This window comes from Corylus avellana, chromosome 8, assembly GCF_965113065.1.
Source record: "Corylus avellana chromosome 8, dhCorAvel1.hap1.2, whole genome shotgun sequence".
NCBI classification, from domain to species: domain Eukaryota; kingdom Viridiplantae; phylum Streptophyta; class Magnoliopsida; order Fagales; family Betulaceae; genus Corylus; species Corylus avellana.
In genome coordinates this window covers 5,850,642-5,877,142 of record NC_142497.1, presented here as the reverse complement: position 1 = coordinate 5,877,142, position 26,501 = coordinate 5,850,642, and the positions used below count along the sequence as shown (strand labels likewise).

Below are 26,501 nucleotides of genomic sequence, written 5' to 3'. Positions count from 1 at the left end.
TTAGTCAAAGACGTTAACTCAGACGGTCAAAGTAACAATATGTTGTAGTTCATGAGAGCAAAGTGACAGATTGACCGTCTGAGTTAATGGCTTTTACTAATAGAAATGGAGTTTTGGGCACAAAATAATAGTTTGATGGGGTCAGACAGTATATTTGTCAGTTCATAAGAGCAAAGTGACAATGCGTTGTAGTTAATAAAAAAAAAAAAGTAATTATTTATTACTTTACCGTCAAAATTAACAATTTATCATATGCTATACGTGTCTTATTAGACATGATTTGAAATTAAAAACTCAAAAGATTAAATTCAAATTAGATAAAAACTTAAAAAGAACTAATATGATTTTTCCCTAAAATTTATATAAAATTAAGAATTTCACATTTGCTGTTGCTAGTGGACATACACACTGTTTGGAAGGCATGCAAAAAACAACGGAACAAAAAAAGGTTTCTTGTCAGGAAGTGAAGTCATATTATATTCTCTTGGGTTATGAAAAGCATCCAATCACGCGTGATTTGGAGTGAAGTGACCGACAAGCACATGGTACACCACGTGACCCTTTCCCTGTGGACCGGTGTAGCGTTTCTGCAACATCTTTTGTGGGGGTCGGCTTATTGGAACTCGAAGACCTATCCCAAAAAACAAAACAAGCATCCAAGTCTTGTTAATTGTTATGGATCTAGCTTTCATCTTATATATATATATATATATATATATATATATATGTGTTGTTGTTGTGCAACTGTTAAAATTCAATTTTAAAGATGACCTATTTTAAAAAGCTTTTAATTAGGAAGAAAAAATAAAAGAAATTTTTTTTTTGAGATTTAATCTTGACCGTTGCTTATACTGCCGGTATGTAAGTCAGATCCAATTGTTATTATATTAAGAACAAAATTGCCAATTTGGTCAAACGTTTTCTTAATTTAAATAATTGACCTTTTAAGATTTGGAGCAAATCATCTACTTTGATATAATTTTTAATCAAATAATTCAGTTGCCTTGCTAATAATATTTTGAAAGAAAAATTATACACTCTGCTCAAATTCGTGGGGAAGTCAATAATTCATTTTTGAGGGGCCCAAGCTAAAATGTATATATATATATATTTTTTGTCATCTTTATGCAGTATGTAATAATAATAATAATAAACCCTATTTTGTATATAAAATATATGATAGACACAATTTAAAATAGAACAAAAGAAATAAATATTAGTCAAAACTCTGTTATGTATTTGTTCAAACTCCAAAACTCAAAAACAAAAAGAAGATTTTTTTTTTTTTTTTTTTAATTAAAAGATTGGGAAAGGGCAACTAATGTAATTTTTTTCCTTGGACGTGACCATTGGGGTTTCCATCTGCTGTGGAATGTTCGGTTTGAGTCATATCTACTGCCTAGGAAGGTGAGTCTGTCACCACAACTCTACCAAAGTGCAAGCCAATAAAACTCCTTCTTAGAAGAATCTGGTTCATGTAACTATTACGGCAAGCGAATTCGAACACGCGAACACTAAAAAGAAAAGAGGGGACTTAACTCCTGCTATTTTACCAACTCGACTATCACCTTGGTGGTAAAACAACAAGAAAATTAACTAAAGAGCAACCTTGTGCCGAGAGTCAACCGAGCTATAGAAGGCTAGAAACAAAGAGAACATAATACTCTACATCAATATTCTTTTTATAAAGACACCTTTATATATATATACACTCTAAAACAATATGTTTGTCATTTTGCACTCATTGTTGGTGTTAAAAATGAACGCAAGTCACATGAGAGAATGTGTCAATTTTTACTTGATATGTCCAAACCTCTAACTTCCTTTGAAAGTGAATGCCAGTCGAAAAAGTGATGTGAGCTATTTTGGTCCATTTTAACACAAAAATGGAAGATAGTGTAAAATAAAAAATAGTAGTTTAAATGTGAGTTTACAAAAGAGAATAGACCAAAAAAAAAAAAAAGAAAAGGAAAATGAGAGAAGGGGAAAAAGGAAGAAATTGGGAAGGAAGAGGGAGGAGGTCCTCCTTACTCAATATTCAGTAGAGACTCAAAAGAGATGGGAGAAAAGAAAATTTTGGTTTCTGGAGAAAGGAGAGAGACAAGCTCTCTAGTAAAACACAAAATTTAATATCTATGCTTTATGATCATATTCCACTATAATTTTTTTGGTAAGAGTAAATTGATATACAACTATCATATAACTAAAATAATGTGATAGTAAAAATCAACATTAGAATCAACAAAGGCTTATAAAAAGAAAAGTAATTCTAAAAACTCAACCCCTATTTCACCCTCATCTCACTGGACTGATGTAACAATGCTCATCAACCCTTAATTTTTTTATTTTATTTTATGATGAAGATTGAAGGAAAGACTGATGAACTTTTATGATGAAGATCGAAGGAAAGACTGATGAACATTATCACATCAGCTTAGCGAAATGAAAGTTGAGTATGTAACATTACTGTAAAAAAAATATAAAATACTGATTTTCACTGTTATATCATCTCAGTCATATAACAATATACTAAATAATATTTCTCATCAATAAACTGCTTTCTTTCTGGGGACTCATTCTTGGCTGGCTCTACTTATCTCTGGAGAACATTAATCTAAATATTCATGTCCTTTTTTTTTACCCGTTCATTTGCTCCAATTTTCACTGACAAGGAAGGAGGCTTTGGAAGGAAACAGAAAGAAAAATTCATCGAGGCAGAGTCTCACTGCCTCAGCCTTTGAATTACAGGAAAATTACATTTGAATACCCAAAGTGTTTTCATTTTCTGATTTCTCTTACTTTAGACAAGGCAAAAGCTAATAAAGTACACACAGAATAAAAGGCCAAAATGTGGCCATAAAAAAATTTACCCCTTTCAATATCATTTAGTTCCCAGAAAATGCTAAACAGGGGAAAGACAGGGGCATATCACATATAGTTTCTCTATATGGTTCTAAATAATGCATTGGTGTCTGCAGAGACAATATCCTGTCTGAGTCCCTCTCCGGTGCTCTATGCAGCCAACAAGAGCTGCTTCTTCTTGGCTCTGCTAGACTTGTTTTGGAGTTCCCGGAAGCCGATGAATGTGATAGAATTCGAGATATTGAACGCAGCTGAGATAACCTTCCACTTAAGTGGCTTCGAACTTGGACTTTCCCGTGTGTTTGCGCGGCTCTCAACCGTCCTTTTGAGCTAAACACCAGGGGAAAACTGACTGAGTCAACTGTTCTCAGGCGACCACTGGGGCCCTCAACACATGCGGGAGGAGCTGCCCTTAGCATTGATCTAGCCTCCTTCCATGATAGGAATGATTGTTGTAGCATCGATGGCACCTGCAAAGCCAACAGGAAAATATAGTTTCTCCCAACAGATGACTAAAATAGGAAGGTAAACTAAAACATTAAAATCACACTAATTAATCGACCGCAACATCATGAAACACTAACTACAATCTCCAAACAGATACCCAATTGATAAATATATGAGAACTCCAAAAGTGGAGAGCAAATATTATAGATCAATCGAGGGTGTGTCCATATTGCAACTGTCATAATTTAAGACACAAAAAGTTTTAAGTTCGAATTAAAAGAGTAAAAGAAATAATAATTGAATGAATAATCCCATTAAACATTACATTTTCCTAAACCCAACCATCAAAAAGTAAAGTAAATGATATAGAAATTCATTATTCGTTTTTTTTTTTTTTTTTGTTTTTTTTTTTTCTAGAATAATTTGGCAATTAATAGTAGAAAATAATAAAATGACAAGTTAGAACTCACCCCTGAAACAAGGCTACTAGAAGCAAATGACAATGAAGATGTCGAAAATGGAGGTTCTCCAGGTTTCTTTCCTTTTTGGCCATTCCTTCCTGTGTCCTGATCTGCAGTAACTGACCCAAAACTTGAAGGTTCAACATCCTCCTCTTCTTCTTCTTCTTCCTCCTCTTCTACTGCGTCCTCTTCTTCTTCCTCCTCTTCTACTGCCTCCTTTTCTACTGCTGATCTCTCATCATCTTGGTTGGCCAAAGCAGAAGTATCTTCTTCCTCCAAACCCATTTCCACCTTCTTTTCCTCCTCTTTCTCTCTCATCTTCAAGTCGTCATCCATATCCTCGATGGTCTCTTCCAGACACAATTCAGCCTCTATCAGTTCAAGTTCTTTTTCAATCACCTCCATCTTCATCTTGCAAGCTTTCGTCTTCTCTTCTGTCCATTTCTCTAGTTTTTCAAACAATGGCTTGCATGCATTTTCCACTGCCAATACAATACGCATCCATATGCCTTCTTTCTTCACAACCACTTCTTTTCCAAAAAACTCATCAAAGCCCAAGGGTAGGAATTCGGCCTTCTCCGGGTCAACATCTTCCCCATCTTTCAGAGGTGGCTGCCAAAACAAGCGAAGTCCATGTTTCTCATCCTCAACATAATTAATTAACCTTCCGGTTGGTGTGTGTAGTATGAGGGGATCTTCAGTATATATAAGCTTCGAGGGATCTTTAGGATCAGGCTCTGGCTCCTTATTGACGAGAACAAATTCCGGACTCTCATCTGATCAAACAAACATAAGTTACATCTAGAATAAATTTCCATTAAAGTAGAAGGATAAAAAAAAAAAAAAGAAATATTTCTGAAAATCTAGTCATATGCAGCAACTAATCCAGAAAAGGAGAACTAGGAAACTAAACCAAACAAGACAAAGAAGTACAAATACCAAAACAAAAATGAATATAAAGCATAGCAAAAGCAAATCACACACTCAAATGCCGAGTTTCTTACATTCTTCCTTTCTCTCTTGAATCATTTTGAACTACGAAACCACTATATTTTTTGTGTTCAATTGCAAAATAAAATTTTCAATCATTTTTCCTTTCTTCCCATTGTCCCCCAGTTTGTCTACACACTGGAAGTAGGGGCAAAATGGGCAGTGCATACTTACTAACAAACAACCATCACTAACTTAAGGGAAGAAACAAATGATATAGGAAAAACAATATGGATAGAAAATAAAGCCAAATGCAACTCCATTAAAAGCAGCAAGAAATTGAAGGGCACAACAACTTTGATCACTGTGCCAAAGAAAAGCACCATCCATCTTTGTCGATAGTAACCTTTTCAAGCCACCACTCTTTGTAGCCAGGTGGTATCTCTCATAACTTAGCTTTAGGGCTAAACCTAACAACAGAGTTGAGGTACTTTGAACTAGAAAAAAGAAATGTTTTAATGGAACCTTCTCTGTTGCTATCACCAAGTAAAATTGTTTTGTTGTAATCCTTATTACTACCAAATAAAATCGAATGAATTCAGACATTCAAAAGGATTAATCTGCTCTTAGGAGTCAAATCTTAAAGATAATTGCTTTCATGTATCATGTATTGTTTAGAATATCTAAATAAAAAATCAAATAATTCTCTTCTATGGAACAAAATCTCTCCCATTTTCCCCTAAAAAATTATAGAGAAAAGTCTACATACCCCACTCAAACTACCAAAAAAAATAACAAAGTTCCCCCTAAGGCTAGCAAAAAAGCAAAAATGACCCTAATTTTTTTTAAGAAGACAAAAATACTCCAATAAATTTTTTTTAAAAAAAAACAATTTTTTTTTGAAAATTTTTTTTCTACACCCTGATTTATATATATATATAAATTGTTTTAGTTTTTTTTTTTTAGTTTATATTTTATGAAGGGTATTTTCGTCATTGGGGGGACTGACACTTTTTGATAGTTTGGGGGAGAACGTTGTCTCAAATGAAAGTTCCGGAGGACATTATCAATTAAGTAGTAGTTTGAGGAGAATATGTGAATTTTTTCCAAAATTATTCTTTTTTAGTCTCCAGACAAAAGTTGGAAAGACACTTTGAACGATGTACTAACCCTTTTAAGAAGGGCTACCCAACTATTGTAGCCTACTATTGGTAGTTGAATTGCAAGAAAAAACTTATATTGCTTATAAAAGGAAAATATCACAATGTGGAGTTCATTTATAGCCCTCTTACCATAACACACCATAAAAAAGGGAAATTCTTGTAAGGGGAGAGAGAAGAGAGATAGTTCTTTTGGAGGGAAATTCTTGTAAGGGGAGAGAGATAGTTCTTCTGGAAAGGGGGGGGGGGGGGGGGGGGGAGAAATGATCATCCGCAAACAGGAAATCCTGTCTTGTTTAATGCGGTGTATTTGGAGAGAGAAGTTATCATAGTTTTGAGGATTGCCGAGCACGGTGGTGGATCTAAAGGCCTTTGAGTGCCTTCATATTACTAGGTTTAATGATTTTCTTGATCTTTTTCTAGTTTAAGTGTATCTCTTATATACTTCCAGTACACTTGGGTTACGTCCTTTCACTTTTTAATAAAATTCAATTACTTATTAAAAAAAAAAAAAAAGAAATTAATACCTTTGGACCACCAGTATTCAAGCTCAGCAGGCATAGGTAGTCTTAGTGGTGCTTTATAGAAGGAGTTTAACCACATTTCCCTCTCCTGATCCACCTCTTGTATATATGTTTTCCAGTTATCAGGGACCTGCCACAAAATTATATTCATTTCTCGTTTCCTTGCTTGATCTAAAAATAAATTAAAGATAGTATTTGACTTACCTCATAGAACTGGTTAATGAAACCTGGTGCCATCCACGCATCTTCTTCTTCATAGAAATATGGATGTTGAGGATCACTGTATGGACCCCTCTCTTCCCTAACCACTGTGCAGGGAAAACAAAATGTAATTCACAATCAAAAGAGACATACTACACAAACAATTCTCGCATGAATTTCATGATATAGACTAGATCTGCATAAAGCATAAATAATAATTTTTTTATAGAAGTAATCGACAAATATCATTAAAAGCATAACGCGCCCCTAAGTATACAATTAGTATATAAAAGAAACACCTAAAAAGAAGCAAAAAGAATAAGGAAAACCCAGCCAAAGAGACCCGCAAAAGCCTAGAAGGAGAAAATTACAACGAAACTACAAGATACAGCCAAGACGAAATCTCCCACCCACTTTCCACCACCCTTATGATGACACCCCCATAAACTGCACATTGTGCAAAGCACAATTCTTCCCATCATTCAAACCTCTCACGAACCCCAGGAGTGCAAGCTAGGCTTCAACAGATGTTCTGAAAGAACCCTCTTGCCCTTACCATGGCTGGAGCAATCACCTCTTCCATCAAAGTTTATGGATCATTCCGAATTTTTAAGCTCCCTACTACCTTTTGTACCATGTTTAGAAGGAATAGCCAAAACCTTATGACAGTGTACCTCTTCAAAAACTGTGAAGAGAGCCAAGAATTGTTTCTCATGACCCACACATGAGATCCCCACAATAGGAGTGATCTCCTTCGCACATTGTACAATCTCAAAGTAAACAAATTCGCCGACCTCTCCAACCTCGCCGTCCCCAGCCCCATCCAACCCATCCAAGAGACACAGGGCAACACCTTTCCCCATCTCTCCCTCTTGTTGTTCACCCCCCTTAGCAATCACAACCAAAGGGAGTTCGGTTAGTGTAGAAGAGAGAGCATATTCGACAACAACACCTTGCCTACCCATACAAGGAAATGGCAACGTCAACCCCTAAGACAAAACCAACTCTGAAAACTAATCGGTGCTCGCGTTGGTGGGGGAAATGGCAACGTCAACCATAGGCACCATTGAGGAGATTGAGAGTGCTTGGGAAAGATGCACTGGTGGGTTCTGGAAAGCCAGACCTACCAGAGAGAATGAGGAAGGATCAGAAGCCGGAGCAGGCCCATCAAACCGAAAGACACCGAAGGACCCACAGCCAACAATGAAGGGTGCTAAGAGGATTCTGATGTCATCACCGGCGAGTTCTAGGGGAGATGCCATGCTGCCATTGAATTATAGACTACTACTAGCGAGAACACCAACCTTGGCAAAAACAAAAAGTGACCTCTGGCATCATCCGGCAGCTTTGACCTCACCGGAGCAGACTCATCATGCCAGAAAGCGCCAAAAAAAATTGCGGGGGCCAGAACATCCTCCGGTGGGGCCTCTGGCGAACCATAAACCTAGGCGAATAAACTCAAGACACCACAACCCTAACCTGGATCCACTTTGGACCCAAGATCTGTGTTTAAGCCCAGAATGAAGCCCTCTTGGACTTGGGCTTGGGCTTGCGCGCCAGCTTGGTAGTCCTCAACTTCACCCCCTTCTTGCGCCAAGATGCTTTCATACGGTAAACGAGCCAAAAACGGGAGTTAGGAGCCTTGCAGGACCGACTATTATCCAACATAATAAACAATGTTCAAACTTATGACTAAAGGGATGCCCAAGTGATCAATCAAAATGTCTTCGGAGAATAATTACTTTATGCGACAAACATGGGAAAAGTGGGAGTTCTTCTAGGAATCCCTTAGCCAGTGAAAAGTGAAAACTAATAAAGCACTAGGAAAAACTCCTAAAAAAATCCCTACAATAGACTCCCTTGGTGTCCCCTAAACCAAGGGAACTACGGTGCCTTAACATTATTTTAATATAAAAAAGCTCTCTCTCCTCTCTTTCCTCTATCATTTATTTGAAAGAATATTTAAATGGCTCTGTCTTTCTTCTAGCATTTATTTAAAAGAATATTTAAATGGTATAGAGAAATGATAAGGGAAGCTATTGTGAAGTTATTTGAATAGGGAAGTTGCTGCTAGTGTTCTAAGAAACTTAGTATCCCCTCTTATGCATAACCCAGTCCATCATTTATATGCACCTATATATATATGACTGGCATCTTAACCAATACCGAGATGATGACCCCAGTAACATCGTCTCTGATCCAAATTTATCAAACTCATAGGCCATCCAATTACCAGTGACTAAATTGACAAATTGAATTTGAGCACCCTAGTTTACAGCCATTACTGTACTTCATGACATAATATTTTCAGTATAAAGATGATTACAACTAGTTTTGAAAAGACATACTTCCATCAGGCTTGTTAACAAACATCCGAGCCTTGGCAGCAGCTACTTCTGCTATACCCGAATGCAGCTGAAAAGAACAAAGCACAAGAGACATATCTTCTTCAACAGCTGTGGATACTTACAATAACATTGAATCATAACAATTTATATAGTACCGCACAAACATCTTCATCACAACCAGTAGAATCCTGCAATAGCTCCCCAAAGTAGAACCTACCCTGCACGCATACAAACGCATAACATTATTTGTTAAACATGCATACTTCACAACAGCTTTTAGTTTATACATATTAAGAGAATTGTAACATATAACATATGCGGGTGTTTTACATAATTTAAGGACTAGGCATATATTGACCCATCAGCCTTCCTGTTGATAAGAAGTGTTGCATCTTTTGACCTCATACTATCTCACAATATGCACATCAGAGATTCATTTTGCATCCTCAGTGGAAGTTGAGCCCTCCATGATCATAAATTTCATAGACAAAAGAAATGAATTCAACTAAGTTGAGCCCTAAAAATAATGGCTTATATTTCATCCACCTACGTATATGGTACGCTCGTTGACGTCATAAACACCACATCCATGCATTCTTCCATGCTTCCACTGACCAGCGTAGCGGTATCGACCCTTCTCCCTGTGGTAGGAAGACAATCATCAATAAACCCATAAGATGCCTTCAGCTAAAAAGTTATCCTTGCATGAATTCAACATCAATGAAGAGCTAAATGTTGGAGGATAAAACAAAGAAAATCATACTAATCAATGGATGGACCTAAAGTCCAATCAAATTGGCACCTACACCATGAATCATTGATTTCCTTGAACTAGTCTCTTTCTGGCACCAGAGTTTCAGATAAAAATGTGATAATTCACTGACCTTGAGCCATAAATGAATTTAAGTACATGAATGGGCACAAACAGAGCCGAGATGCACATCAAAGATGTCTCCAAAAGTCACAACCACAAATTTCTTTTACCTTATCATGAGTGTATCAAGCTAACATATGAACATAGAAACAAACTTCCTACTGTTAAAATAATTGAATTTTTAGCATGTCTTTCAGATACTAATTAGGAGCCTTGAAATGGCAACTCCTTTGGAACTTCCCATTTCATTTTCATCTTTGGCTTCCTTTCATCAGTATCATGTTCTATAGAACTAAGACCATCTAACTTTTTGTCCCTAAGGGGAGGGGGAAGGGAAGATTAGAATTAGTAACCTCCAATTTATGAGGCATAGTCCTTAGCCGATTGAGCTATCCTTAGGGACTATTAATCTTATATCAAATTACTATATCCTAATTACCTAATAAATTCTTTGACATTGAAACATAAGGGAATCGGGATACAAATGATTAATGAGTGAGAACATTCAAACAATGGACAACGTGCTGGACAAAAAATAAAATATGAGGAGGATAGAATCACTATGATTGGTGTTGAGAAAGAAACAGAGAGCTCAACAGTAAAACTTACGGTTTCCTCCCAAATTGTTTGATCCACTCATCGCTTTCATAAAATGGTATTTCATACTCCCCGTCTGCAAGACGAACACTATCTTCAATATCCATCTCCAGCCATTCTTTGTCCTCTGGGGTCATATAATCCCTTGATATTATTTTCCCTTCAGCACGCATCTTTGCTTCAAGCCTAGAAATTGAGTCATAATTATTTATTTTTTGAAACAGTTATTTGGGTTCTAAGTGCTGAGATACAATATGACCTTATTGGTACATAGCTAAGAGTCATAAACATACTTGGAACCTGGGACAGGCTCTATATCGGGTATGTCAACTTCAACAACGCCATGACCCTCCATGTTGTTTTGAAGCCATTCACCTTCATACCTATGATAAGGAAATGCCTCGTAAGAAATTCAAAAAACATAAATCAGAGCCAAAGTATATTGTAAGCTGACAAAACAATATTCTAACTAGCTGATAAATCCAAAAGTGGAGGAAAGGGTTATAGTTCATACAGTATCAGAACCCTAGTTTAAAGTAGCAAGTAAATTAGATAGTGCAAACCAATTAAGTATTGCCAGTCAAGACTTACATAAAAAGGACCTTGAAAGTGGCATAGTTTCAGCATAATTATGAAAATTCCTGACTGTTGTTGACACTTTTAATAGTTTTGGCTGAAAGAAAGAATTTTTTTTTGGACAAAAAAAGGAAAAAGAATAGGGATGACAGAACGAACTATATGTCTTGCTTGAATCATTGTTTTCACCACCATACAGTCCAAATACTTCAGAACATCCCCCCCCCCCCCCCCCCCCCCACTAAAAAAAAACAAGAAGGAAAAATCTGGATATATTCTATGCAAAGCCTCAAATTTGAAAGTTTTCTTTTGTAGTTCTTTTTTTTTTTTTTTTTTTTGATGTCGGGGAACCTCTCCAAGGCAGGGCCCTTCGAACCCACCCCTGTAAAGTAAACCCCGGTCCCGTGCACCGCACCCTCGGAAGTTTCCCTACACGGAACTGGTTAAATCACTGGCTTTTCACCAGGGGGTGTGGCCCCAAGGAATTGTTTGCACCCATGAGGTGTTGAACCTTGGACCTTGAAGGGAGCAAACCCTCAAGACCAAGGCCTTCACCACTTGAAGTTCTTGAAGTTAGAGAAGCATTTTCACCTCATTCACAACAAAACTTTTCCTTTTCTCATTCGAATTGCTAAATTAAAAAACAATATTCAATCTATGAAACACTGACATAATAACCTCTTTAATGGCATTATGAGTATCATATGCATCAACTGTGTGCTACTCAATTTTATTAGTCAACATTTTTTTTTGATAAGTAAAAAAAAAATGTTGATTAATAAAATTGAGTAGCACACAGTTGATTAATCAACATTTATTTCTTATTTTTCTCAAACTTCATAACAAACTTTGAGATTTTTTTTGTACATTGTTGCAATGCTTTGTTTAGCCCAAGTCCTACTGGAGAAAGTACAAATATAGATGCCTGATAAGAGCATGGTTATGAAGAACTAACATACCTGACCAGCTTCATCAACAAAAAAAAAAAAAAAAAACATACCTGACCAGCCCCTGTTCAGCAACGTATACACCTTTTCCATGAGCCAAGTCATCCCAAACTGTGCCTTCATACCTTGAAAAGAAGAGCGTAATCTAAAGTAATAAGAAATATATAAAGATGAAGCTGGGAAAGTGTCAAATAACTGCACAACTCTCACGTTATATACCATTGAGAAGAATTAATCTCAACAACTCAGTTATATGAGAAGCAACCATATTGTACAGACCTTGTAAATCACCCAAATAATAAGATATTACATGAACTAAAGAAAGAGGTGGAAGGAAAGCAAAAAAGCACCAGTGGTTCGTAGACATTCAAATGAACTAAGCAATCGGTTCCATTCTATAGTACGTAGCTCAAACTCAAATAAAACATCACGGAACAACAAAATCCAAAAGAACCACTCTATCTATACAATAGTCATCATAAACTCAATAATGCCAAAAGTGAGGAAATCATCCAAATTATAATATTTTGACTGAACTGTTGATAAATAGCAACGAAGTTTAAGAATTTACACGCCCATAAAACCAGATAGATTACAAGGATTGAAGTTTTAGCAAAATAAGCACTAGGGAGAAAAATAAAATCAATAGCAAAGATAGAATAAAGATAGACGAGAAGGATAGAAATTTCATTTTGATCAACTGCAAAGAAACGAGGAAATGCCGCAAAAGATCTTCCATCTTCCATGTATAAAAGGTCAAATAATTCAACCGGAATCATGGCATAAGTAGTTCGCTCTCCCATCAGAATCGTAGCTCAGCCACTTGAAAAATGTGACACAAAAATCATTAAGACAAAACGTTATCCAATCAAAAGCAATGCCTTGTCAATCAAAATTGGCCAAAGCTTATGCAATTTTAGAGCTATTACTGTGTACAACTAAACAGCCAACAAATTCCCATACAACACAAACCAAATACCGCCAAATTCAGAAAAAAGAAAAACTCACAAAATAAGAATATGAAGAAATGCAACACAACCCAGTTCGTGAAATGTCACGCAGACCATAAAAACAAACTAACCACACCCATCGAACGTCATTATACATACAGTGTACAAACCAAATTCCAAAGAACGAAGAAGAGGAACGCATAAAATCAAACACATACGAGCTCCCATCGGCGAAAATGTAGCTGACCCATTTGAGAAACTCCTCGATCCTATCCAACTCCTCAATCACTGCCTTGGGATTATCTATATCATGGTGGTTGTCCGGTATCGCCGGGTAAGGCTTCCGATACGGCACATAGAATGGCGCAATGTTGGGGTCCCGGCCGGCATCTACCTCCTCCTGGACGACCTCCCAGTCGTCCTCGTCGGCCCAGACGGGGTCCCAGCCGGGCTTGGTCATTGGGAGAGGAGCGTCGGCCCAGAGCTCCTTCAGGTCCTCCTCTTTCCAGTTCTCTGGGTCCTTGGGAAAGTCGAAGAGGTCCTCGTGTACCTTAACGCCCCGTTCCTCCTCTTCCTCCTTCTTCTTCAAGTACCTGCTGTCCAGGATCCGGCTGAACCGTCGGAAGTTGATCTCCGGGGTGTTCTCCGACGCGGGCGGCTCACCCACTAGACGGGCGTAAGTGAGGGGCTCCTCGTCGGAGTAGTCGGTGAAGTAGGACTCATCAGAGTCGTACTCGGAGTCGGAGTCGGAGTCGTCTGAGGAGAGCTTTTCTGCATCTGGGTCTTGCTCATTTTGTTGGTCATCCAGTTCTTCTTGTTGTTGTTCTGATTCAGTAGGTCTGGCTGAGTCTTCGTCTGCCATTGTGGTCTGTCTGTGAGCGTTAGAAGTATAAGAAGAAGAAAAAGAAGAAGAAGATAAGGTGGGAAGGTGAGGCAGTTCAAGCTAGCGTTTAGCGATAGTTTCAGAGCAAATGGCAGCTGCAAGCTCCCACTGTGTGAAGATAGAGGGTTTTATGGGTTTGAGGTCTACATGGGCTTGATTGGGCCTTGGCTACAAAATTCAACTTAAATTTGGATTTTTTTTTTTTTTTTTAATATGTTAAGGATGTTATTTTTAAGTATTGATTTGTAAGAAATTTGTGTCAATTTTCTTGTTGTATCTTTCTACAAGAGTATGTGAATACAATGTAGTTGCTGAGGATTTCTAAATTGTATATAGTGAGTGCAATAAATCTTGCTCCCACTACTAATGATACTGCTATAATCAAATCTAAACCATTAAAAAAATTACATACATATACTATATAGTTTTGTTTTGTTTTTTTAAACATCTAAGCTAAATCCAATTAGGTGCTAAACAAGAAAGAAAAAAAAAAAAAAATCGAGCACAAGGATACAGGACACATGGATTATGAAGCATATAACAAATAACAAAATAAGCTATTGTCCAAGAAAATGTGCTCTTTCTTTTGAAATATTTATCCTTTTTCAAGTTTCAATTTTAAAAAATATATATACACTTAATATTCCAATATTTTTGAATATTATGAATTAGCGGATGGCGGTTTAACCTAAAAATCTTTGGAAAAGGATGATGTAAATCTACCTTCAACGTTATTTGATGTTGAAGGGGGTTACTTAAGCAGACTCATGGGAGAAATCTATAATAGGTTTCGTCCATTATCTTCTCGTGACTAACAATTTCTATATCAATGAGGGTAGAGGTTTAGAACATTTCTAGCAGATTATTAGAAGAAAAAAAAAAACATTTCTAGCAGAAAGTGTAAACTAGTTATTTAGCTAAATTTAGCTATTATGCCTTATTTCTTGCTTTAGCAATCCTTGTAAAATAAAAGTTTTACCTACAATTGCTACGGTAACTTGTAAGTAATATTTTATTATATTTTCTTTTTCTTTCTATTTTTTTAATTTTTTCTCTCTCCTTCTCTCTCTTTTTATGGGGAGAATAAAAAGAAATGATAAAAAATAATATTTAATTAGAGTAAATAATTAAAATAGATGTTATAGTGAAAAACTAGTAACTAAATGAAAAAAAGTTATATTTTTTAATAATTAAAATGAAAACCTTTACTGGAGATACTGGAAGGGGAAAGGTACTTCGTTGTTATTAGAGATTTATAAGGGGATGGTTACTCGTAGCAAAGCTGCAGTTTAACTCTGATTAACTTCTTTTACTTCACTATAGCTTCCTCTTCGGTATATATACGTTGATTGATCTACCAATTACAGATACCCAGCAATGGAGCATCTTTTTGTATCAACCTTATATTTAGGACAAGGGTCTTTGATGGCCCTACAGTTAGGCAAGCATGCACTTTAACTATCCAAATGACAGTATGGTTCTAATTATTTTATCAAAAGAAACGTATTTCCTTTGGTTCTTCAATTTTTTTTTCCTCATCTAAGTGGTCACAATGTAATCTTCTACCTCAGAAATAGCAAAATATGTTCTGAGAGACAGAGAGTATTTCACCAAATACTACAGAAAAAAAGATTTGATAATGATCTTGATATTAGAAATTTGACATGTACCCAATATAGTGATGCTTTCAAGTGTTAATGAAACTCCAAATCATGGAGGAAAAGCTAGCATTACAACATGTACGCCAATGTCAACATTGGCTATTAGCATAATCATAAGTGATGTGAAGATAAAATAGCAAATAAAACAGCAACTTGGGACACAATTTTGCCTTCAATTCTTTTGGAACACTTCAATCTGTTTAGGAGAAAAATTCAAATTAGTTTATCCATTTATCATATAATTGTAGATGACTTGTGTACAAATGCACAAGTGCAGAAAAAAAAAACAGCATAAATGCAAATAAAGCAATAAGAAGTATTGTGTTCTCTACATATGGCAACCATATGAAGTATTGTGGTTCAGACTTTTTGAAGCAATCTAAGGTTGATTAGTTTTAAAAGCAGCTGCAATTTCCAAAAACACACAGAAGAAACGGAAAAATGCTTTTACAACGCTCAAATTATCTCTAGCTGACCTAAGTTTAGGCCCAAATCCAATGGAAGGTGATGGTATAGACCTAATTGACCGCTCACAACTCACAACGTTTTGTGATATATTTTAAAAATATAGATTATTGTTGCGAAATCGCAATTTCAAATGCACCCTAAGACTTGTAATTTCTAAGGTATTTCCAAAAATTAATGCTAAACAAATTATACAAACCAGATGCTTTATATTGGGCAAACTACCACAAAATTGAACAACATACCAAAAGCACAAGAAAGAGAGAAAAATCCGAGAGAGGAAAAGCGTCGCATGGGGGGAAGGGAGGGGGTCGGCGCCAGTGGTAATGGGCAGAGGCTGAACGTGAAGTGGGGAGGGAAAAGAAAAAATTGGGGGAAGGAAATAGGAATGAAAAATTGACGCCCATGAAAAAAAAAAAAAAAAAAAAAAAACTTTGGTTCTGAATTATCACACGATTTAACAAGCTCTCAAATTTTAAAACCTCTCAATTTGAACCCCTAAACTTTTAAATGCAGTCAATTTGAACTCTTCCGTCAGATTTTAAACGTTAAAAGTGAGACAATGTCATTGTCTCACTTTTAACATTTATACCCTTGACTTTTTTTTTTATAAAATTTCAAATTTACCCCTAATTCTAAATTAAAAAAATAAAAAATAAAAAAAATAAGAAAATCAGGAATATTTTGGTCTTTTTAGGTATTGCCGTTAGAAGTTAATGGCTAAATTTGACAGGAGAGTTTAAATTGACTGCAATTAAAAGTTCATAAATTCAAATTGAGAGATTTTAAAATTTGAAAAACTTACTAAATTACGTAATAATTCAGAAGTATAAAGTGATGTTATCAAAATAAATTTTTTTTTTAATATAATAAATAGGCTGACATGGCCTGGTCCACTCAGCAACTCCGGATTTCAACCGGATTTTACCACGGTGCATAGCTAACCTTTGGGGGGCAAAAGGGTAAAATTGGAGATTTGGTTACGTAGGTAAATTAACCAAATTGAATACTATTAGTTTGGTATTCACTATTCAATGAGGGTAGAGGTTTATACGGGGTTTAAGGGGAAGGGTACTTCATTGTAATTAGAGATTTATAAGGGGAGGGTTACTCTGTACCAAAGCTGCAGTTTAACTCTGATTGAACTACTTTTACTTAATTATATATATATAGCTTCCTTTTCAGTATATATACGTTGATTGATCTACCGACTACAAATACACAGCAAGAGAGAGCAAGAGATTTTTGGCTGCAACTTTGGTTTTTCTTTAATTCTAGAATATTGCACCAGTTTCAGGGGAAGAAGTTGCTGCAATGGGAGAATACGTTGAGTCGTCGTCGTCGTTGGTTCCAGAAACACCCCCAAAGACGAATGAGGCGAGGCCAGAGAGAGTTTGCGTTGAAAGACAATTGTCTCCCAAGGTTGCTTCCAGTGCGATGTCGTCCATGTTTTCTTCTTCAAAGGAAAAGGAACAGAATTGTGAGGGTATTGTGGGATTCATAGACTTGAATTCTTGTCTTCCTGAACAAGTAACGGAGAATACATGTGCATCAACGGATCAAGGCTTAGACTTTTTGCACCAAGGTATTTATTTATTTTATATATTTAAAATACAAGTTTCCAATCCGAATACGTTTCATGACAACCAAAATACCTTTGGAGACTTTAATAACTCCACCTTGGCCTGTGTATTTGTATGTATATAGCACATGCATCACATTTTCATTAATTAAATAATTTTAATTTTAATTTTTAGTTTATATTTTGTTTAGGGAATCAGAGAATATTAAATCATGGAATCAGTTGTGGGAGATTTGACGAGGAATTTAAGTTGGATTTTTTAAAAATATTAATTAAATAATTTTTTAGTTTATATATATATATATATATATATATAAGGCCTCTACTTCTTAACCTTTACCATCTTCGGCTTGAAAAGCCTTGTTCCAAAATCTCGGATCAATGCCATCTTCTGTTAAAAAAATCCAGCTTAAATTCCTCGCCGAATCTCCCACAACTGATTCTATGATTTTATATTCTCTGATTCCCTAAACAAAATATAAACAAAATATATATTTTTAATAATTTTAATTTTTAGTTTATATATATTCTTATTTAGGTCCCTCGTTTTTATTGCTACTTGCTCTTTAACTTTTATTTTATTTTATTTTTTTAAACATGTAGAATTCGAATAGTGATTTTTAGCACACCGGCGTGCTTGAATAGGAAGCATGCCGGTGTTAAAATATTATAAAATATTATTAAAATAATATTTAAACAGTAAAAATAATAATAAAAAATAATATTTTAACACCAGCGTGCTTACTGTTCAAGCACACCAGTGTGCTAAAAATCACTACTCTTAGAATTCATCTATGTTGCAAGGCGTTGACGAATGACATATTTTGTGTTGAGCTAGCTATAATTTCTTTTTCGTAGAATTTAATTTGCGCAAAAACAAGTACTTTATTCTAAATATTATTTTGATTCACTAACTTAGGCTACATTTGTTTCGGCGTAAAATATTTTCTGTTGTAAAATATTTTCAGGGAAGTCATTTTACAGGAAAATGTTTTATAATAAAAACATTTTCTGGCTTTTGGCGTGCGCATGGAAAATCACAAATATTTTTTATATTTTTATTTAATCATAGTAACCTATAAAATGTAATTTTTATTCACAACTGAAATTTACCCACTACAACTCACTCGAGACCTGCCCAAACCCCGCCTAGACCCTATTGGGACCCGTTGGAATCAGCTCGAAACCTTGGCAGGACCCACCCAAGACCTGACAGGGACATTTTTGTAATTTAGTGTCTAATATGATTTTGAGTATATACCAAATACCGGAAAATGTTTTCTGCTAAAAATAATTTCTAGGAAAATGTTTTCTACTGAAAATGTTTTCCAGGAAGATGTCAGGGACCCGACCTGGACCCGCTTGATTTTTCGTACATGCCAAATACTAGAAAATGTTTTCCACCGAGAATATTTTTCGATGAGTACCGGGCAAGTCTTGGCGGGGTCCTGTGTGGGTCCGGTCGGGTCTGAGTAAACTCCTAAGTCAAGTCTCAGGTGGGTCCTAGGCAGATCTTAGTCAAGTCCCGGGCAGGTCCCGGCGAGGTCTCGGGCAGGTCCGGTTGGGTCCTAGCGGGATCTCGGGCAAGTCCCAGGCGGGTCTCAGGCGAGTCATAGGCGGGTCCCGGGCAGGTCTTGAGTGGGTCTCGGTCAAGTCCTAGGCAGGTCCAGGGAGGGTCCCGGTCAAGTCTTGGGCGGTTCTCGGGCAAATCCCGGGCGAGTCCCAATCAAGTCCCGGCAGGGTCCCGGTCAAGTCCCATGCGGGTACTAGATGAATCCTGGTCAAGTCCTAGGCGAGTCACTGTCAAGTCCCGGACAGATCCTGGTCAGGTCCTAGGCGGGGTCAGGTCCTAGGCGGGGTCAAGTCCCAGACGGGTCCCGAGCAGGTCCTGGTCAAGTCCACAAACGTAAATCATTTTAGTCCATATGTTAGTTTTAGGTTGATACAAAATTACTTCCATTAATATAACTTTTTATTTCTCTACTAACTTAGTCAATAGAGAATTGTCATTTTTTATTGTCTTGTCATTCTTCCCTAAGGACATGGGTATGCTAAATAGTAGGTTTCTAGTCAATATGTAACTTTTCATTTTTTTTTCTTTCTTTTTTTCCCTCTAAAGCATCAATATCATAAATCGTCTAATTAGTCTATCCAATGAGCCGACCGCTCATGGGAACCATCGCCTTCTTCATCTTCTGTTCGGATCAGGAGTGTGAAGAATTCTCTCTTGTAACCATTTTCTTATTCAATTAAAAATAAAAAATAAAATGATTTTCAATATTCCTTTCACTTCTTGCTGAATTATAATTCAGAAATTTGACATTTGATATTAATGCAGAGGGCTCTCAGCCATGTTCAACTTCTATGCTTGTACCAGAGAACGGTAACAAAAGGTCACGACAAAAAAAGAAGAAATATTGTCCTAAGGTGGTCAGTGAAGGCAAAGCAAAAAAGACTCCAAAACCTAAAACGCCTAAACCTGCAAATCTAAAGCGTGCTTCTGCTTCTGCTAAGAAAAAGAAAAACAATTCCATTAAGCGGACTTTAATTTTTGACACCCAAGATGACATGGAAAAACCTGATTCTTCTCAATGCAGCAATCATAGAGAAATAGTTAACATTATAACAGAGAAGCAAGAACACCCTAACCAATCATTCCAAGTAGATCAATGTTGCACTACTGGCAGAAGAATAGGACCCAATTTTCCACAGTTATGGAAGAAAAGAAGGGTCGGGAGAAGATGCAGGAAAAATATGGCCACCATTATTTTGTCTTTGTGCCAACCAGAAGCTAAGAGAACAAAGAAGAAGTCTAACATGTACACTCTTAGGCACAACATGCACACTCCGCACAACACAGCTGACTTGATAATTGCACCATGGCCTATTCTTGAAACAAAAAAGAAGAATAGATCCAAAGGGTGCACTCGTAGAAGGAGCAACTTAACTGCACTTCCAGTCTGCAATCAACTACAAAGTGGAAGGCAAGAACAAAAGCTTGAGATTTCCCATGGACCTGAAACTTGGAAGGATGCTTTTGTCAATTCAGAATTTTATGCTGGAAAAAGTGAAGGAAGCCTAGCCAAGGATTCAGATTTTCAGCTCAGAGGTACATTCCATTTGCCAGAAACTACTTATTGGATAGTATTGATTCCTAATCATCATGTATTTGATTCAGGTAAACAGGAAGAAAGCATCAATTTCCTTGTTGAGAAACTTGCGGATGATGGACAAAATCATCTCCTGGAGCAAGATCAAAATTCATATGGTCCTAACAGTGGGCATGGCACAGTAGTTTCCTTGGAGGAACAAGAACAGATTGCAAATGGTCCTAATAACAGTGGGCATGGCATAGTAGTTCCCTATCAAGAACAAGACCAAAATGGACAAGATCCTACCAGCAGTGGCACACTAGTTCCCTACTATGAGGAGCAAGATCAGAATGCACATGATCTTAACAGCAGTCACACTTTAGTTCCATATGAGGGACCATTCAACCCTATCAAGAAACAACGAGTACTGGCCAAAGTCAACCTTGATCCAGAGACAATTATGGTTTGGAAGCAGTTAATGGATTACAAATCTAGTGAAGGTGAAACAAAAGCAAATGAGGAAAAGGAGAAATGGTGGGCTGAAGAAAGAAATGTTTTCGGTGGACGGGTAAACGCATTTATTGCCATCATGAATGACATCCAAGGTATATTCTGTTAAAGTAATCCTATAAGCTTAAGCTTTTGGGATAATTCGTAATTTAACATATTCAAATTTTTTTTTTTTTTTTTTTTTTTTTTTTTTGGTATTTTCCAGATACTTGACAATGTCCCAAACAATCCATTTGCAAGGATAACTATAATTAACGTATAATTTATTACATGCTAAAAAACAGTAGCTAAAACATTTGTGACATACTAATTACAGGGGATAGACATTTCACACCATGGAAAGGTTCAGTTGTCGACTCTGTGGTTGGAGTTTTTTTAACTCAAAATGTGGCCGACCACCTTTCAAGGTAATTAAACAAAATTACTTGCTTTTTTTTGTTGTTGTTTATATACACATTGATACAAATTAAAAAGTGTTGTTTTCTACAGCAATGCCTTCTTGTCACTTGCCGCTAAGTTCCCCTCAAGTAACCACCGAGGAAGCCAAGAATCTGTGGGAAGCAACGGGACAACATATGATTCAAAAGGGAATGAGTTCATTGTTTCTGAACCTGAACCTGAACCTGAACCTCAACCTGATATGAGTTATGAATTGGAAAATGGAACAGAGATCCTAACAGAGATGTCAGAAGGACCGAGCTTAGAAACTAGTTTACTATGCTCTGACATTATAAATGACCTCAAACTTAACCACCAAGGTGCTTATGCATTTGAACTTCCACTTTTCCCCACAAATCCAGAGTTCAATTCACAAGAAGAAAGTGGGATAGAAACCAACCCACATGCCTGCCATGAAAATGAAAGCTCGGTTGATGAAAAGGCACAAAGTCAGAAGAGAAAGATGCAACCAGCCAATGATGCCAATACCATGAAAAAGAAAGGGAGGAAAGGGAGAAAGACAAACCTAAAAGAAGAAAAACTTTCTTCTGACATGGCATTTGATGAGACAAAGGCAGCTGCTACTCGGGGAAAAAAGAAGATTAAAAAGGTGGAGGAAGAAATTGACTGGGATGAACTAAGGAGAACTTATTCCTCAGCCAAACCAAGAGGTAGCAATCAAATGGATTCTGTGGATTGGGAGGCTGTTAGGTGTGCAGAACATAAAGATGTTGCCGATGCGATCAAAGAACGTGGCCAGCACAACATCATTGCAGGAAGAATCCAGGTACACAAATAATTTGTATTAAGAATTCTAAATTCTAGGAATAGCTCTCAAGGTATAATAGTTAAACTCAAGTGCTGCCTTTTGCAGGACTTCCTTAATAAAGTGGTTAAGCTACACAAAAGCATTGACCTTGAATGGTTAAGAAATGTTCCAGCTGATTTAGCAAAGTAAGCCCATAAAAATTATATCAGACATTAAGTAATTGCACTGAAATTGCAAATTTAGTGATAATTGAATAATCAATACTGCAGGAAATACCTTCTGGAAGTAAATGGACTGGGGTTGAAGAGTGTGGAATGCGTACGGCTTTTATGCCTTCAGAATATTGCCTTCCCTGTAAGTACTCCATTGAACATACTGATCATTTATCAGCTACATTTTCATGCACACAAAATGTGATATGTTTTTTTTGTTTAATTAATAAGGTGGATACAAATGTTGGGCGGATATCAGTGCGTCTAGGATGGGTCCCCCTCCAACCATTGCCTGGAAACCTCCAAATACATCTTCTAGAACAGTAAGAATTACATAGAAACAAGCCACACCATTTACATATTTTCATTCAAAGATTAAACTTATGATGTTTTTGCACAGGTACCCAGTGATGGATACTGTTCAGAAATATCTATGGCCCCGACTATGTACACTTGACCAAGGAACATTGTAATCCCCAAGTTCTCCTTCAAATTATTTATCTTCAATATCTGTGTGTTTTTTTGACTCTTACTAACATGTTATATTATTTACGACAGGTATGAACTGCATTATCAAATGATAACCTTTGGAAAGGTATATATAATATACACTATACACTTTTTTGCAAATATGTAACTAAAGCATCAAAATGACTTCCCTGCTTTAGATTTTTGACAAGAAATATATGCTTATTGGTAATTAACCACATGCTCCAAAATTCATTCAGGTCTTCTGCACAAAGAAAAATCCAAATTGCAATGCTTGTCCAATGAAGGGAGATTGCAGACACTATGGAAGTGCATTTGCAAGGTTCGAACATAATTGCCTCTCAACATTTTTTGAAAAAAAAAAAAAAAAACTCTGATGCATATCTAGATAGAAATATTAAATGTTAAAAGAAAATTATGCTTTGGTTGCAGTGCAACGCTTGCCCTACCAGCACCTGAAGAGAAAAGTATAGTGGTTCACAGTATGACAGGTGAAACACTTAATCTGGTTTCCAACAGAACACCGCTATCTATTCTTGAGGCCAACCCATTTCCAGGATCAGGAAGCCAAGCCAAGAACTTTGAACCTATCGTTGAGGAGCCACCATCACCAGAGCCAGAATGTACAGAACTGCCAGAAATTGAAGATTTTTTTCGTGATCCTGATGAAATCCCTACAATCAAACTTGGCGTTGACAAGTTCAAAGCCTATTTACAGAATCTGGATGAGAATCACGTTGTTATTCATGACAATAATATGTCAAGAGCTTTGGTTGCTTTAACTGCAGAAGCTGCTTCCATCCCGATGCCCAAACTCAAGAGTGTTAGTCGCTTAAGGACTGAACACCTAGTGTAAGTTGGCATTTTCCCATTCAATATCAATATTTATGCACCTTAAATGTTACGATAACAGCCATTCAAATTAAATGGTACAATCAAACAACCGGTCTTGAAAAAAATGTTGGGAAAACAACCGGATTGGGACACCCTACCCAATGAATGCTGATTTAACTTCTCTTTCTTGCAGCTATGCACTTCCGGATTACCATCCTCTTCTCACAGTAACAGGGGTAAGTTAGCTCACCTTCTTCTATGCAAGGACTACTATTAGCATCTATGTAGTTAATCTTCATTGTATATGAATTTACAGCTAGACAAACGAGAAGATGATGATCCATGCCCATACCTTCTTGCCATATGGAATGCAGGTAAAACATAACTAAAGAAAGCACAATATGGCATGCTAATCAAATTAGTTGAAATAACATGTTCCCATTTCTCTACATTGAAACACTAATGAAAATCTCAAGAGATAATATTTTATGATTCCATTAGTATGCTAATCAAATTAGTTGGGGCAATGTTCCATGACAGGTGAAACTGCAAATTCATTTGAGCCGCCCACGAAACGATGTAATTCCGAGTTTGGAGAACTTTGTAATGAGGAAAAATGTTTTTCCTGCAATAGTACTCGAGAACAAAATTCTAACATAATTCGTGGAACAATTTTGGTGAGTATAAACAAGAAATCGATGAACACATCCTAACTGCTATTTCTACAAAAGGTAGACTATTATATAAAAGAAATGACCCATAAAACAATCCATTTGCAGATACCCTGTAGAACAGCAACCAAGGGGAGTTTTCCTCTCAATGGAACATACTTTCAAGTTAATGAGGTGAATTTATTCAAAACCTCTTTGTTTCTTTGAATGTTTAGTGTTTTACATGTTATAAAACTACGAGCATTTCAGTTCAAGTCCCTACACTATAACAAATAGTAAAACCCCTTGCAGGTATTTGCTGATGATGAGTCTAGCCAAAACCCTATCCATGTTCCTAGGGAGTGGCTATGGCATCTAGAAAGGCGAACGGCATACTTTGCATCTTCAACATCAGCACTATTTAGAGGTAAACAAGCATTACAAAAAAGAGAGCTCTATAGTATATGGGTCAAATTAATGTCTTAGAGATTAATTTTTTCCTTTTTGGGTGAAAGCAGGATTATCAACTGATGCAATTCGAACCGGCTTTAGGGAAGGTATTATATGACTCAATTATCAAAATCTGTCCTTATAGCTTCAAAAATAACAAAGAAATTATGGAATTTGTGAAATGCTCATACACACAAAAGAAAAAACTATTTCCCTCAGCATTTATAATCATGATTGAAACATCAATTATTGGCTATGAAAGCACTATTGAAAGAAATAAGTTAATGGTACTTCATCCCTGCCCCAATAGATATTTCCTTCCAAACCTGATGTAGTTAAGAGAGCAGGGCATTGAGAATAATGTGCTTAAGGTGGAGGTTATACAGTTGCCTGTGGAGTTAACTAGTGGAAATAAGTACAATGGTTTTGCATACTTGGAGAAGTATTTAACAATGGCTAGTATTTGTAAGATGATACGATATGAAATTAAGAATTTTTCTATATTATAATTAGTCATTGATTTTTTTTTTTTTTGCAGGTTTTATTTGTGTTAGAGGGTTTGACCGAAAGACAGGGTGTCCCAAACCACTAGTACAAAGACTTCACCTTTTAGGATACAAGATGGGAAAGGATTAGTAGGAAATGATGCATGCAAGAACAGATGAGTAGGAGTTAACGCTACATGAACAGTCACATTTGTACATGTTATAACATGTCAAAAACTAAGTGCCAGGAGATTCTTGTTTGTACATGATCTACATGTAAATTTGAATTGTATTAGAAACATTCACAGTGAAAGAGCAAGGGATCATCTAGGGAGTATAAATATATTTAATTTTGTATACAAAACTTTCATATATTTATTATGAAATAATATCTATGAATAATTTTGCTACTAGCTATGACGAAATTTCAAGTTGGATAAGTCTTTTCACCTTTGATATCAACCTGTCACTTGTTATCAACCCAACTAATAGGAACTAAGCTTTTGTCTATCTAGAAATTAGCATAAAGGGTGTTAAGAAAATTTTGCCACTCACATTTGCACCGAGAATTAAAAAAAAAAAAAAAAAAAAAAAAAAAAAATAAATAGTCAACACATACATGAAGGGTTGTCACTGCAGACAGGTTGCCTGTACAGGAAACTTTGCCAGCTCTCTATGTGCTAAAACAACTCTGAAAAATTTGGCGAAAAATAAATCCGAAAAACTCATATTTTCCTACTTTCATCAACTTGCATTATATTTTAAAAAAATTTAGAGCAGTTTCTGATTCAATTATTTCTTTCACACCAAAAAAACCACATGAAATTTAATCATTTAATATTTACAGGAATGGAAGTGTTCAGGAGATAACAATGATGGATAATCTTGGTTGGCAGAGTTACACAGTAAAAATAAAAAAAATAAAAAAGTTCGTATTTTTTGTTTGTTCAGTTTTAATTCATTTTCTGGTGTTCATATAATACGAAGATAGAATACGTCCAACTGACCAAAATGGTGTCAAACTGAGATATGATACACGAAAAATGAAAAACAGAAGTACTAAATAACCAATGTAGCAATTGTATCAGGTAAGGCAATTGTCTA

The 26,501-nt window shown here is 36.2% G+C and overlaps 2 protein-coding genes across 2 annotated transcripts; one reads left to right on the top strand and one right to left on the bottom strand.

The window, feature by feature from the left end:
• Positions 1–2,695: 2,695 nt before the first annotated feature.
• Positions 2,696–13,877, bottom strand: EMB1211 (MORN (Membrane Occupation and Recognition Nexus) repeat-containing protein). Its single transcript, XM_059574343.2, has 11 exons — positions 13,096–13,877; positions 11,981–12,052; positions 10,698–10,787; positions 10,417–10,590; positions 9,484–9,574; positions 9,089–9,151; positions 8,934–9,000; positions 6,589–6,692; positions 6,388–6,514; positions 3,780–4,546; positions 2,696–3,332 (listed from the first exon to the last, which is right to left on the bottom strand). The coding sequence occupies exons 1-11, from the start codon at positions 13,737–13,739 to the stop codon at positions 2,886–2,888; spliced, it is 2,646 nt and encodes an 881-aa protein (XP_059430326.2). The 5' UTR covers positions 13,740–13,877; the 3' UTR covers positions 2,696–2,885.
• A 3,323-nt stretch (positions 13,878–17,200) lies between these two features.
• On the top strand, positions 17,201–25,548 carry LOC132178052 (DNA glycosylase/AP lyase ROS1-like). The gene is made up of 17 exons (XM_088518710.1): positions 17,201–17,471; positions 19,807–21,165; positions 21,387–21,477; positions 21,560–22,295; positions 22,383–22,462; positions 22,547–22,631; positions 22,721–22,812; positions 22,890–22,958; positions 23,048–23,084; positions 23,218–23,300; positions 23,411–23,830; positions 24,006–24,039; positions 24,129–24,186; positions 24,353–24,489; positions 24,592–24,657; positions 24,775–24,889; positions 25,451–25,548. Exons 1-17 carry the CDS (start codon positions 17,201–17,203, stop codon positions 25,546–25,548), a joined length of 3,831 nt encoding a protein of 1,276 aa, XP_088374836.1.
• Positions 25,549–26,501: the final 953 nt, after the last annotated feature.